Source organism: Natrix helvetica (assembly GCF_964273705.1).
Source record: "Natrix helvetica genome assembly, chromosome: 1".
Taxonomy (NCBI): Eukaryota; Metazoa; Chordata; class Lepidosauria; order Squamata; family Natricidae; genus Natrix; species Natrix helvetica.
In genome coordinates, this window is record NC_138548.1 from 91,089,237 (window position 1) to 91,104,854 (window position 15,618).

The following is a 15,618-nucleotide window of genomic DNA, read 5'->3' on the forward strand; positions in this document are numbered from 1 at the left end:
GAAGCACTTTGCTTCGCCTGCCGCTGTTTTTGCGGTGGGCTCTTTTTGCATGGGAGGGAAGGGCGGGAGGTGGAACCACTTTGCTTCACCTGTCGCTGTTTTGTGGCAAGCCCTCTTTTTGCCCCGCAAGCTGTACCGGTAGGTGGTACAGTGGTAATGGCGGGGACCGTTTGCGCATGCGCTTAAATAGTTGGGGGTGGGCTTATTTTTGAGGGAGGGCTTATTATGGCGCATGCTCTGAAAAGCCCGATTGGGTTTATTAGCAGGGCATGACTTATTTTCGGGGAAACACGGTATTCCTATACAGCATGTCCAAGTAGGCTGTAGTGCTTCTGCACATCATAGATGTTCCTTCAAACAATTAATTATTTCACTGTGATTCTCATTGCGCTGATTTTCAGATGGGCACTAAGCAGAGGTGGGCTGCTCCCAGTTCGGCCCGGATCGGTGAACTGGTAGTGACGGTGGCGGGAACCTCCACCCACCTGCCCGGATTCTTCTGCGCAGGTGAGCACGAACGAACTGGTAGTGCTGGGATTTGTAACCCATCTCTGGCACTAAGTCCTTTCTGGCAGCAAAGCATCATAACATCTATATGTGATTTTTTTAAGATGTCAACTTCTTTTTATAAAAATGGTCAGATAAATGCTTTCAAATGTTATCTATGGGGTCAGTTTTTTTAAGGAACAAAAAGTGTATCTCAGCAAATCTAACAGTCACTTAGAATAGTATTAATATGTGGCATACACAAATTGTATGTGTATGGCTCCTTTTCTCATACATACATGTTATTTCTGGCCTTGCTTTAAGGAAGATAAATATTTCAGTGAGCCTGGGAAAATTGTTAGTATTTATGTCTCTGTTATGGAAAAATCCCATGAATTATCTGCCAAACTATTTAAAAGATTTTAATTGCACTGGATTATCTTCAACCTGCAATGCATAAATCTGACAATAGGTGGAACTCTCCTACTTGTGATAATTATAGAAACTCTAATTAATTATTATGTAAATCTCTTAAAATGAAGTAGATAGTATATTTTAACAAGTGCACACAAATAATTGCATGCCTCAAAGCAACAAGAAGGGTTTCTCCAACTGGAGAAAGAAGAAAAAGAGAGATAGAGACAGAGAGAGACAAAGAGAGAGAGGGAAACAGAGAGAATAATTGTCAAAATTAAGACCTATTCTAAATCTGAATTAGTTCTACTCTATTATCTCTTTCTCCTGCACCTCAAAAATAATAAGACCTCTCCCAAAATAAGGCCAAGCGCTAATTTCGGGGGGTCAAAAGACCTGTCTTATTTTTGGGGAAACACGGTAACATCCAATAGAGCACTCTGGGTCACTCTAAGGCAAGAGGTATTTTAATGACAGCATCTAACTGAACTTTGCTAATCCCAGAATATTAAAAGTACTTGGATGAGAGACTACAGGAAATCCCACATCCATACAGATGACTAAGTAAAAGAAAACATTCTGGTAAACTACTGGTTCCAAATCAAACTACATGGACCTGTTGCAGGGATGTTGCAATGACGGTTGCAACATCCCTGCAATCATGTGATCGTAATTTGGGTCTTGGCTACTGGCTCTCATTTATGTCAGTCGCAGGATCTTGAGGTCACGTGACTGTGACTTGCAACCTTCCCAGCGAGCTTCTGACAAACAAACTCAACTGGGGGAACTGGATTCATTTAATAAATGCATGAATCACTTAATGACCATAGTGAGTCACTTAACAACGATGATAAAATGGCTGGAAAACCAGGTCCTGTCACACACTTTATGACTGTTCTGGTTTATAATGGAAATTTCCAATCCCAATTGTGGTCTTAAATTGAGGACTGCTTATACTTTATTAGGTTTTTTTTTCTTTAGAGAAACTGAGAGCTAAAAACAGAGTGTCTATCTGTCTGTGGGTATAGTGATTAAAGACACCAAGCTGGAAATCAGGAGACTGTGAATTATAGTTCTGCCTTAGTCACAAAGCCAGATGGGTGATTTTGGATCAGTCACACTCTCCTCAACAATAGAAGCAATGACAAACCACTTCCAAAAATGTTGCGAACTACAGAGACCTCTCCAGAACAGTAGTTGCTAGGACCTAAGACTGTTCCAAAGGTGTGCATGCAAACACACACACACACATACACAAATACCATATGCCAGCGATGGCGAACCTTTTTTGGTTCACGTGCCACAAGTGGGGAGAGCGCAGGGGGGTCGTGTGCGGGCGTGCCGCACCCATAATGCAATGCGCGACCCCCCCAGTGCGTATGCACGCACAACGCACGATCCCCCCCATTTTTACATGTTTTTTTCGCCCTCCCCAGGCTCCAGAGGCTTTATAGGAGCCTGGGGAGAGCGAAAAAAGCCTCCCCTGCCCCCCCGGAGGCCCTCCGGAGGCTTCAGGGACCGTCCGGAGGCTTCCCTGAAGCCTTCGGAATGCTTAAAACCACGCTCCGAGCAAACCGGAAGTGACTTCCAGTTTGCTTGGAGGGTCGTTTTAAGCGCTCCGAAGGCGGCAGGGAAGCCTCCGGACGGTCCCTGAAGCCTTCGGAACTCTTAAAACGACCCTCTGAACAACCCGGAATTCACTTCCGGTTTGCTCGGAGGGTGGTTTTAAGCATTCCGAAGGCTTCAGGGAAGCCTCCGGACGGTCCCTGAAGCCTTCGGAGGGCCGCCGGGGGGGCGGGGGGGCTCTTTTCGCCCTCCCCAGGCTCCTATAAAGCCTCTGGAGCCTGGGGAGGGCAAAATATGGCTTTTAAAAAGGTGAACTCAGCTGGCCAGCGCGCACATGCCACTTGTGGCACGCGTGCCATAGGTTCGCCATCACTGCCATATGCTGTATGAAGAATTTGGTACATGGAGACTTTCAACAACATAGCACACACTTCATTTAAATTCTTACATGGCTCCTACTTTTTCATAGCTGAGTGTCTTGGTGAGAGCAAATAAATAAGACTGGGGGGAAATTCCTCATTCCCCAAACTTTTCCATTCAAAATAAACTTTTAAAAAAAACCTTAAAAGCAAACAGCACCCTCGGACTGGATGTTTTGAAATGTTTATAAGCTATCAGGATCTCAGTTGTCCTTCAATTTCTCTGGTTCCCAAACACTGTCTAAATATCCATAAGCATTTTCCTTCTTTAATTTCTTTTTTAAAAAACCACAAAATATTTTTGTCCATTCCTGAAATACTCCTGAAACCTGTAGAAGGCTTGCAAGGATAGCTTTGCTTCTCCACTGACACCAAGTCTGCCCTTAGTCTATATTAACTCTGCAGGACTCATTTATCCTCACTGCGCAAAACACTGTTCCTTAAAAACAACACAATTAAACACTCCAACCAGCATGAAACAAAATGTTAAAAAGCTATGATATTTATGTAGTTACTTACCAAGCACATATAAATTAAAGTAACCAAAGCATCTTTACAATCCCCAAGGTATTCACAACTTTGGAGTACTCCTGAGGATTGCAAACTGAACATTGAGAAAATTGACAGGCCCTAAACAGGCCTCAAGGGTATCCCTGTAACCCTCCAGCTATAATGTCTTCGGATGATGTCCTACATAGCAATTTATGTTTGGAGCTCATTGCCTGAATACTTTAACAGGAATACAAGAGAGAAAGGAAATGTGGAAAATATAAAAGGCATCATTTATCTGTGAAAATATCCCTGCATCTAGAAATATCCTCTTTCTCGGGGAAGTATTTTTTAGGTTCGAAGTATGCCTCTCATTCACTCCCCCCCCCCCAAAAAAAAACTAGGTATATATTGGTACAGATTACAGTCTCTTTAGCTGACAAGTTAGTTTTCCATTAGTCAGCTGCTCTTAGTATTCCATAAATCCTGGAAGTTCACAGCTCATTCTTAGTCCATGTCTTCTTTAAATTTCATTTTTTTAACAGTAGATTTATGCCTCTGAACCAGTGGGTCTCAACCTTCCAAATGCCGCGACTCTTTAATACAGTTCCTCATGTTGTGGTGACCCCCAACCATAAAATTATTTTATGTTTTCCGTATTTTTTTGAAAATATGTTTTCCGATGGTCTTAGGCGGCCCCTTTGAAAGGGCGGTTCGACCCCCAAAGGGGTCCCGGCTCACAGGTTGAGAACCACTGCTATAAACCTAGGGAGGTCCCATCCAGATAAAGCTATTATCATCTATGTACTGTGTGATTGATCAAGTCCAGTGTTAGACAGAAAAAAAGAGATGGAAAGATAGAGTGGATGGGCAGCCCCTATTTTAAAAAAAACCTATTTGATTTATTTATTGAAACAGGGTTGCCAACATCCCTTTCCACAAGTTGCCAATGTTTCTTGACAAAAATTATTCCATACATTACGGAATAAACAAAGAGGCAGAAATCAATCTTGTTGTTTTTCTTACTTACCACCAAAATTCCTGCAAAGGTTCTTATGTTTTTCACTAGATCCAGCAGTGTACTGGCAACTAAAGACATGAACTTTGGAGGTTGGGGGGGGGAGGGGGAGAAAAGAATCATTTGCGTGTTTATTTTTTGGCATTCTTTAGTCTTAAGAGAGAAAAGCAAAATTAAAATCTACACTCCAAAAAATGGAATTACTGTAATGTTTGGGATGATCCGTAAAAATCTGAACACAATCAGCATATTTGCTAGACGAACCATGTCCCATAGAGACAGCAAGCCCAACATTTCAGGTCTCCTAGGAAAACAGAAAAAGAGATTTGCAGGGGAGGGAAAAAAGAGGGGAGCAACCGCAACATTAAAAGCAGTTGCTCTTTCAATCAACCAAAACATAATTTTAGCCATGCCAGATGTTGAAAAAAGAAAAAAGAAGAAAGCAAGACCATACATAATAGCCTGAATCTTAACCATTAGTCTCCATTCTTGAAAGATTTTGTTGTCACTATTTCAAGATTAAATGTAATAGGATGAAGTTCACACATATTTGCGACAGTTTTAAAGCTGTTGTGATCTGATAGGTCTATACAACTTTTATTTTTTTAACTCCTTTTTATAAGGTTTCCCTACCGAGGCATACAATATAAATGCTGTGTGGCAAAATCCCAATATTGTAGCTTTTCTCTGTAGAAACATAGAGCTTGTATTCACACCCTTTTAAAATACTTCCAAATGATTGAATCAGTCAGAAAAAAGTCATTTTGCGCAATGTAAGAAGTTCTGCTTTTGAGTTTTTCCACTCCAGTATTTCAACAGAACATAATCAGCTGTTACTAGAAACACTGCTGCAGAAACCAATTCCAAACCAACCAAACATTGCTTACTAAGGACACATACCAGCCTGGATGAGGAAACCCATATACAGCAAATGTGGAAACCTCCAAAACCTTTGAGAAGAGAAGAAGTAAAAAATAAAAATTATAACTGATTGGGGTACAGCATGTCCATCTATCAGCAAAAACAAGCAAACTTAGCCAAATGATTTCCTATCTCAGCACCATCTGCAATGACTCTCAAAGTTGTTCAAGAGCTGAGAAAAGAATGGTTATTTCTCTATCTTGGTATTTCAAAGCTTGCCCCCTTTGTGCACTCAGAATCTCATCTCTTGTGGTCTTTCTAAGAAATTTAATGTGTACCTCCCTGGGTACATTGTGTGTTCTAGCATATGCTGAGTTTACTCTATAAACCAGGTCTAGTTCCCACCCCATCTGTTGCTTCTCTTTCTGAATGTATTCAGCCAAAATGTTTGTCATGATGTCCCTTAGATCCCCAAGAAAGTGAGAGAGAAAAGAAAAAATTATTCGCAATTAGCGAAGAAACTTTACCAGAAGGGGGTGTGGTTTAGATGGTTGATGCCTGAAGGCATGCTAATATTCTGGGAGGACACAAGAGTTAGAATCAACACAACCATAGAGGCTCAGGCCTTTATGGAAAAAAATAAAGCACTCCTAGATAAACCTGATGATTCTACAACAGATCTACAGGACACGGGATGGGCCGGAGCTCTGCTGGCAGGGGGAGAAGGGGCAATACCAAGAAAACTCAGATCACAAAAATGAGTAAGAAAATCTGCTTGATATAAATTGACTGAAACTATTATTTAAATTTATATGCTGACCAAATATTGCTATTTAGTATTGAATTTTGTTTAAATGAATACCATGAGTACGGGGGGAGGGGACACCTTCCACATATTGTAACTGCCAAAATTTGTAACCCTTTCCATTACCCCTTTCCTTTTTATTTCTTTAAAAACCAATAAAACTTTGTTTTTTTAAAAAAAAAGAGCTGAGAAAAGATGGGGGGGGGAGAAGGATGTGAGGAAGAAGAGATTAAGAAGTCCATTTGTTCATCATTGGGTCAGATCCATTCATTAGAAATTAATATTATTCAATATAACATAGGTAAGGGAAATGAACAATAAAAAACTCAACAAAAAGTTGTTAATTCAAAAGGAAGACAATTCTGAATTTAAGATGAACCTCAGCACCTTCCCCTTCCACAAGATTAGCAGGATTTTAAAAAAAAGTCAGCATGCATGCATCCTAGCCTGAAATGAAATTATAAACAAGGGCAATGCTAGGTAAAATATTAAATTAATTATCATTCAATCCATGAGTACTAAATAGTTAATTTCTTACCAAGAATCTCATTTGAAGAGTGAGTTGATTCACATCTACCTATCCTCACAGGCATACTATATATGTACATATATACCTATACGCACATACATACACATCTCCAACTCTCTTATTTAAGAGCCGTGGTGACATAGTGGTTAGAATGCAGTACTGCAGGCTTCTTCTGCTGACTGCCATCAGTTTGGCAATTCAATTCTCACCAGCTCAAGGTTGATCCAACCTTCCATCCTTTTGAAGTTGGTAAAAAGAGGAACCAGATTGTTTGGGGTCTCTAAAGCACTGTGAAGTGGTGTATAAGTCTAAGTGCTACTGCTATTTGCACACGTACAAAGAACGACATACACAGCCACTTAGAAAAAAAGGAAACATGGCCTCAGAAGCGATAAAGAGGTTTTCATAAAGCTCAAAGGAATATCTTTATGAGCTTTTTCCCCTCCAAAAAAGCACTTCTTGAAAACTCTTCTGGAAGCACTATTATGTAAAAGCAGAATGGAAACAATTCCATGACACTAACCATCAGAACCAAAGTCAGAAGTCCATCAAAGATGTTGCTTGGATAGGATAAATATCTTTTTAATCCCAAGGCCACTAATTTCAGCAACATTTCCAGAAGGTAGTACAAAATAAAGAAACAGTTTGTAACCTTGAAAAAAAGAGAGAGAAAGTAGAATTAAAATCAGAGGTTTTAGAGAGTAACAAGAACAGGATGTCATGGGAATAGATGGTCTTACCCCTAAAAAAAAGTCATCTCTCAGAGCAGGTGGCTTATCTGCATCTATTACCATAATTCCCTGGAAAGGAAAATGTTCACAGGTTATCAGAGGCAAAATAATTGTAGTACATTAAAAGTGGTGCATCTAGAACAGGGGTATCAAACTCACATCATCACATCGTCGTCACGTGACGTATCAGAACTTTTCCCCCTTTAACTAAGCTGGGGGTGGGCGGGGTCAGCACGTGACGCATCCGGCCTGCAGGCCATGAGTTTGACACCCCTGATCTACAACATATAAAGTAGTCATGAAAAATTACAGTCTAGCAAAAATATTAGTCAACCAACTGACTACTATTTGTTAGATACAAAGTTATTACATCTGCATGCCAATCAACTCTCCAGAAGGTTTTCTAAGCTAATCTCACCAGTCGTATATGAACTATTCACTGAACTGCCTTTTATTTGACTCCTCAAATAATCTAAGGGCGCAATGTCTTATAGAAAAATATCCCACAGGCCTATAGCATTCAGGAACACAGTGCTAGGCTACCCTCCACAAGGTCCTGCTTATATACAATTGCAAACATGAATATCAACAAAGCCATTGGATAAAATATCTGACCATGACTAAGGAAATCTAGGTTCAAACCCTGATTTATCATGAAGCATTTTAAGATACAGCAGGGCAGTTGCATAGCCTCAAACTAATCTATCCCACACAGTTGCAAAAATAAAATAAAGACATCAGGCCATCCCCTAGCTATTTGTAACAAAAGAGAACAAATAAGCATTGTATTGATTATAATTGTTTTTTTAAGCGATCTGATATGGCTTCAGATCATTGTTTCCATCTTCTGCTTGTGGTGTAAACCATAGCAGGATGCTGGAACTTTGATCTAGGCCTCCTATATTCTTCTGTGGATCAGATGAAACTAACTTACCTAAAATGATTAGAGATTTCTTGATATCGCCTAGAACTGTTTTCAATTTCATTACATATTTAGACCGATTTAAGTATTTAGAGCTCACAAGTTTATACAAGCCACATCAACAATAGCTAGTCTCATACCTCTTTAACTTTATGCTTGTCAAGTTCATCAAATAACTTTAAATAACTTTTCTCAAGTATTTTTCTTACCTACAATGTGGAAAGAACTTTCCTAACAAAGAGAAAACGCTACTTCGAATGGCATCATATACTTACGCATACACAGGAAATATTTGCTAGTGCTACGACGTTTCCTAAATATCCAAAATAGTGGTGACCAAAGATAAACTGAACTCGTTGTAAGAAGGGTGACTGATAATCTGGTTTGGGAGGACGCTGAAAAGAAAGCAGAATAAAAAAGTCTATCAGGAAATATTTTTACAGGATCCCTTTAAGAAAATGTGGCCCTGGGATATTCTCTGAAAAGGGCATACTATTCCATCAGCTTGATGCATATGCCTGAGCAATGTCTATTGAAAGCACTACTGGTAGTTCTCGACTTACGACCATATTGAACCCCAAATTTATGTTGCTAAGTGAGACATTTGTTAACTGAGTTTACCCCATTCTACCACCTTCTATTGTACAGAATTTCAAAGTTGTTTTACAACAGTGCAACAGGAGAAGAGAAATAGTAGATAAAAGCAGCAGCTAGGAATAGCCAATAGAAAAATGTGAGTCTTCAAGGCACATTTAAAAACATACTTAAGCATGTTTTAAGCATACTTAAAAGCACAGCAGCTACAGGACGGTACCACTATAAAATATGTCCAGTTTCTTGATATTGCCAAGAACTGTTTTTCAATTTCATTACATATCTAGACCGATTTAAGTATTTAGAGCTCACAAGTTTATACAAGCCACATCAACAATAGCTAGTCTCATACCTCTTTAACTTTATGCTTGTCAAGTTCATCAAAAAGTGTCTGAAACTGAATAGCCGACAGTCCTCCTGGGGGACAAGATTCAAGCTTCTGCACATGGGACAGAAACAGGTATGTATCATACAGATTTCATGGGTCGGTAAAAACAGTATCTTTAAAACAAACTAAAGTAACACAGACTTAACTAAAAATGGTGTCCTACCTTAATTATTGCTTCTTTGCAATAGGAATCCATTTTTACTTTCTTGAGGACTTGAAGAAGAGCTTCAGATTGGACACTCAAGCTAGGAAACCAAAAACAGAATATATGGGAAAGTGGACACTCAAACTAGGAAAGCAAAAGCCACATAAACCTTCTGCTGTTCAGCCTTCACACAAACACACCTTGTGCATAATGATGCACAATTACTCATTAGAATTTAACACAGCATAGTATAGCACATGAGCAAAAGGGTTCAGCTGATATAGGCATATATGGGACTGAATGGGGTAGATTGTAGGGGTGACACTAAAATATAATTTTATCACATTTTATTTATCTATATATTAAATTATTGTATTTTATTCCAATTTCATTTTAAATTGTATTTTATCCAATTCCACTTTAAATTGTTTTTATCAGATTTTAGTAATAATTTGTGCCTGGAACTCTGCACTTTGATATGGCTCCAGGGCTAATCAATGAAATAAACTAATTTTCCACCAGTTCTTTAAGATGTCTTTCACTTACATATTTTTATTAATCGCAGTATCTTTCAAACAACAAAGAACTTCAAAGGCAGCCCGGATTCCCAAGCGTCTCCGGAAAAGCGATGACTGAACCGATTTCTAGAAAAATGTATGAAAAGAAAGCCCATCCAAATTAACAGAAAAAAGATACAGACAATTAGTCCAACAGATATTTATATACTATAAAATATCAATACTATGAAATATCAAGTTACAGAATGTTTTGTAGCAGCAATTATTAAAACCGAAAGATATGAATCTTGGTTTTGCCAGAAGTACAAAATCAGGATGGCTAGAAAGGAAATTAATATTATCCAACTATGTACTTCTTAAATTTCTCGATATCAATTCAAAGGAATTATGAATATGAATCTCAGAAAAAGAAGTCACTTTCTGACATACTGCAGAGCCAAAAGTAGATACCACAGGTGGCTTTATTCCCCCTTTTTGTGGTACCCAAAGACCAACACTCAACAACTAATAGAGGCTAATGAAAAGAAAAGGAAGGACATGTAAGCTGTGTGACAAATTAAAACATGGAAAAATGTTTAGCACTATTCCTATTCAAGGGAAAATTTTCAGTCCATATACTGGAGATATCACCAGTATAGCATCAGCACAGTGATTAATGAAAAATTAACTTGTTTCCATTAACCAAAGTTTATCCAATATTTTAAAAAAACAACCTGGAAGTTGAAGAAAATATTGTATTGCTTACAGAAAGGAAACCCATCAATCTTATTTCAAATAATGAGGAAATATAACCATAATTCAAAGGACCAATGTGAATGACATAGTTAAGACAAGCCTTGTAGAGGAAACTCTTTTTATGCATATTTATATAGGTTTTCACTGAATGTAATTCTGTTGAAATACATGTTAGAATGTATTTTGTATTGCAACAACTAGAGTTATTCAGCCAGTAGATGGCAGTGTTTAGGTTGCATCTATGGTTCTTTTAGTTCTAAAGAGTTTACTGTAATAGTTGAAACTGTTAAGCAAGGCATATGGTGACCAGACACTATATACCAGCGATGATGAACCTTTTTTGGCTCGTGTGCCATAAGTGGGGGGAGCGCAAGGGGGTCGTGTGCGGGCGTGCCGCACCCATAATGCAATGTGCGACCCCCCAGTGTGCATGCGTGCACTACAGGCACGACCCCTCCCATTTTTACATGCTTTTTTCGCCCTCCCCAGGCTCCAGAGGCTTTATAGGAGCCTGGGGAGGGCGAAAACAGCCTCCCCCGTCCCGTCCCCCCCGGACGCCTTCCGGAGGTGTCAGGGAAGCCTCCGGACGGTCCCTGAAGCCTTTGGAGCGCTCAAAACAATCCTCCGAGCAAACAGGAAGTCACTTCCGGTTTGCTCGGAGGATTGTTTTGAGCGCTCTGAAGGCTTCAGGGACCATCCGGAGGCTTCCCTGACACCTTCGGAGCGCTATAAAGCCTCTGGAGCCTGGGGAGGGCAAAAAATGGCTTTAAAAAAGGGTGAACTCTGCTGGCCAGCGCGCGCATTGTCAGGGGAAAAAAACGCCTGATATCTGAGATCAATGGATCGGGCTGATTCCCTTCCGCATATCTTTTGAGATATTAAGAAAATAAATAAAAGTCTTTGACAAGTATTCTAATTAACAAACAAACTTTAATAAAAGTAAATAAAAGTAAAATAAACAAATTGTTACATTTTGATAATGAAAGCTCCGTCTGCCAGCTCTGCTTGGCAGCCAGACAAAGAAGAAAGGAATTAGTTCTGGAATGTGTAACGCATGCGCAATAAATCACTTTCAGATAAGAACTTTTATGACCTGCGCAATAACTCTTTCTTAGTTTAACTCTTGAGTGTCAATTCATTCATTTCAGGCCTAGCAAACTTTTTAACATCGTGACACGCATGTCCTGACAAATGGCTCCGTGTGCCACCTGTGGCACGCGTGCCATAGGTTCGCCATCACTGCTATATACTTTATTTGATCTGTATGGCTATGTAACCACCCTCTGCTACCAATCTTTATGGCTATATCATAATCCTCTGCTCCCATTTCTATATAATAAAACAGAATTTCTAACAAATTCATATGTTCAGCTGAAGTGTTCCAGTTAACAAAATATCAACGTTGATTTCTATATTATGTTGAAATCTATATAAGCGCAGATCATTACACTTTTTGTTAATTTTTCACTACCTGTTGATTACATTTTGTTTATGCAACGGATATTATATTAATTCTTGTGTCTATAATCTGAGAATACTAGAAACAGAGGCTGTCTAGAAATAGAGCAGTGTCTAGAAATCAAGTAGGAGAAACTTCACCTCATCGGGGAAATCATGTCATATAAAAAGAACTCTGGAAAAGATACATGCTGGACATTTGAAAAATCTAATCTAATCCTATCCTTTCAGGATTGCAATTACAATACCAGAATTATGGAATGAGCAAATATCTTGCTGAAAAATGCTTGTTCACAATTTTAGTGATTATATTGTACCCATTAATATAATTGTATAATTATAATTGTACCCATTTAAGGGTACAATTCCTTTCACACAAGAAGTAGGTCACAATCATCATCACAATGGGATAACCACTAGTCTCTGGCAGGCACTCAAATTCATAAATCATGGTCACAATGTTGACATAGGGGCAGCATTTTCCTCCATAGCAGAAGTTCAAGTTCAAGAATATGATGTTTGTAAGGTCTCAATTGTATCTGTACCATTTCATGGTGAGACCCATGATGACGCAGTGGTTAGAATGCAGTACTGCAGGCTAATTCTGCTGACTGCCAGCTGCCTGCAATTTTGCAGTTCAAATCTCACCAGGCTCAAATTGACACAGCCTTCCAGTGGTGGGTACCGGATCCCATTGCATCCGGTACGGTGCAACGGGGCCCAGTGTCCGCCACATGAACACTTGCAGCACACATGCATGCGTCCTTACCGCCTGCGATGTTCTGCGATGCCTCCCTGACACTCCAGCTGCTCGGTGGAACGTCAAACAGGCGTCATATGCTCTGTGCGCAGAAGCGTTGAAGAGCTCAAATACAGGTAAGGAGGGTGGGCAGGCAGGTGGGCCCTCCGGAGCACCATACCGGAACGGTACCCGGTGCTCCCGGCAGGCACCGGTATGCACATACCAGGGCATACCACCTGCAACCCACCACTGCAGCCTTCCATCCTTCCAGGGTAGGTAAAATAAGGACCTAGATTGTTGGGGGCAATATGCTGACTCTGTAGACTGCTTAGAGAGGGCTATAAAACACTGTGAAGCAGTATATAAGTCTAAGTGTTATTGCTGTTCCAGTGGCCATGACATCAAACACTACTATTTCCTATTCAGTAGCCTGAACTCTGATTTAGCATTTTTAAACCATGATAAATGGTAACATTTGTTAAATATCACTTACCAAAAGATATCCCCGAAACTGATTGTATATTATTGCTGTCAACAAGTTCATCAAAAATAAGTTTCCTGTAACAATATAAAATTGTCTTATTTTTTTTAAGGCAACAGTACAGTTTTGTTTGTTTTCTTCCTGAAAATTAAAACAAAGAACTAACTCAATCTTTACATTCTACCCAATCCGAACACACAACTGAAAGAGCATACTTGGGCAATTATGGCACGATCCTTGCTTACTTACTTGTATTACAAAATACAGTGACAGTAAATTACCTGTGGAAGAGCAAATGCAATCCTCATAAACGATTAGGAGAACTATGCTGTACTGGGAAGTATGAATCACCAATTACATTGAAAAGAAACTAGATAAATGTCACAGGATTGCGTTATACGGGCACATGCTAGCTCTACAGTGTCTTGAAAGCTTTCTCATAAAACATTGCCAATTAATATTTGTTTGCTTCTCTACAGCCTTTTCTCTGGACTACCATCCTAGACAAGACGGAATCCCTAATTTTCTGCAAACATTCTGAACATCTCAACAGACTCCGGGAATGTCATGGAAATGTCTACTGTGAATTCCCCTAGTCCGGAATCAACTACTTACAGCTTCTCTACAAAGCTCAGGATTAGTTGTACTCCAAATTTATTTTCCATGGCTTTCTGTCCTGATTAAAACCTGCTAGGACACAAGTTCTCCTCTGATGAATTTCCAGGGAAGCTTATAAGCTGCATTTAGGAGCTGTGGTGGCGCAGTTGTTAGAGTTCAGTACTGCAGGCCAGTGGCGTAGCGTGGGTTGTCAGCACCCGGGGCAAGGCAAGTAATTTGCGCCCCCTCACCCGTGGCAACCCACGCTACGCCACTGGACTCGGGACATGAAGGGAGCTCTGAAGCAGCCGTCCTCCTTAGCAAAGCTCGCAGCGCCCTCTATAGGCCCGAAGCAGAATCATTTTCTTCCCTCGGTTCTGGGAAAATAGGAAAAGGAAAGCCGCCCGAGGTCTTCACTTGCTCTAATTTAAACGTATCGCGTTATTAACGTCCCTCGCCCTGCCCAGCAGTCTTCAAGAGACCCAGATCTGCAGAAGAAAACTTTGGCACTCTTTCGTGCTCTCGACCCCAGGGAAGACCTGCTCGCGTCTCTTTTGTATTAAACGTGGGAAGCGTTCCTCGGCTTCATTCAATTCAAATTCATCCTTGAAATACATGCAAGTCAACAGCAGAGAGCTGCGAGTGCGAGCGCGCCCCCCCAGATGTTGCGCCCGGTGCGCCCGGCCCCCCCTGCACACCCCACGCTACGCCACTGCTGCAGGCTACTTCTGCTGACTGCTGATTGCCAGTAGTTCAGCAGTTCAAATCTCACCAGGCTCAAGGTTGACTCAGCCTTCTATCCTTCTGAGGTCAGTAAAATGGGGACTGTTGGGCACAATATGCTGACTTTGTAAACCACTTAAAGAGGGCTGTAAAGCACTGTGAAACAGTATATAAGTCTAAGTGCTATTGCTATTTATACGTTTCCAATAAAACTAGTGAAGGCTTCCTTCCCTGCTTAAGATGACAAGTAGACTGTAGCTTCCAAGCTTAAGAGCAGAATTCACTAGCAACCAGAAAGGTAGTCCATTGGTTGCCCTTATAGTCTTGCCCTCATTTTTTATGCACATTCTGCAATTACCATCACATGGAAAAGAATCAGTTTACACTGCATTGCTTCTGTGGGTCTTCTATTCAAAGAAACGATCAACTTACCTATTACAGTGAAGAGTATAAAGAAGATGCAATATGCTCGATTCCTAGAATACGCAGGAATCATCACTATCAAATAGTTAAAAAAACAAATAAATCAGGTTTAAGAAATGTCACGTTTAAGGTAATAATGTGCTACCAATCCTTAAACAGAGACCTATGCAGCTTTTAACAACCCTAACAGTGAAACGGAATTTATTTTAGCAATTATCCAGGAACTCATCGCTATCTGACGCAAATGAGGGTCTGCAATTCCTGGTTTGAGTTAGATGCTACGCAATAAATTACAAAGGCCCATTTGATCATGCCAAGTCTTATCTTAATCTGCCAAAAAATATCTCAGAAATGCCAAAAAGAAGGGAACAACTAATATACGGAGATCCTTGGGAATCAGGCAGTCTTTAAATCTACGTAAACACATATATAAATTCTACCCACAAATCAGAAGACAGCAGCTCTTGGTAGATCTGTTCTCAGTGAAGGTATCCACTCTCCTTTGAACACCCTCAAACTTAGTTACTATCACTAGTTCTTGTGATAATGAATTCCACACATTAATTATTCAATG

At 40.1% G+C, this 15,618-nt stretch overlaps 1 protein-coding gene across 1 annotated transcript in view; it reads right to left on the minus strand.

The window, feature by feature from the left end:
* The window catches only part of TPCN2 (two pore segment channel 2), a 49,217-nt gene that overhangs the window by 14,863 nt on the left and 18,736 nt on the right, over positions 1-15,618 (minus strand). Inside the window, exons 9-19 of the mRNA XM_081934264.1 lie at positions 15,054-15,119; positions 13,314-13,378; positions 9,914-10,011; positions 9,386-9,467; positions 9,187-9,273; positions 8,516-8,635; positions 7,328-7,387; positions 7,111-7,239; positions 5,293-5,342; positions 4,597-4,696; positions 4,405-4,476 (exon numbers count right to left, since the gene is read on the minus strand). Coding sequence (XP_081790390.1) covers positions 4,405-4,476; positions 4,597-4,696; positions 5,293-5,342; positions 7,111-7,239; positions 7,328-7,387; positions 8,516-8,635; positions 9,187-9,273; positions 9,386-9,467; positions 9,914-10,011; positions 13,314-13,378; positions 15,054-15,119 — 929 coding nt within the window. The remainder of the gene's footprint in view (positions 1-4,404; positions 4,477-4,596; positions 4,697-5,292; positions 5,343-7,110; positions 7,240-7,327; positions 7,388-8,515; positions 8,636-9,186; positions 9,274-9,385; positions 9,468-9,913; positions 10,012-13,313; positions 13,379-15,053; positions 15,120-15,618) is intronic.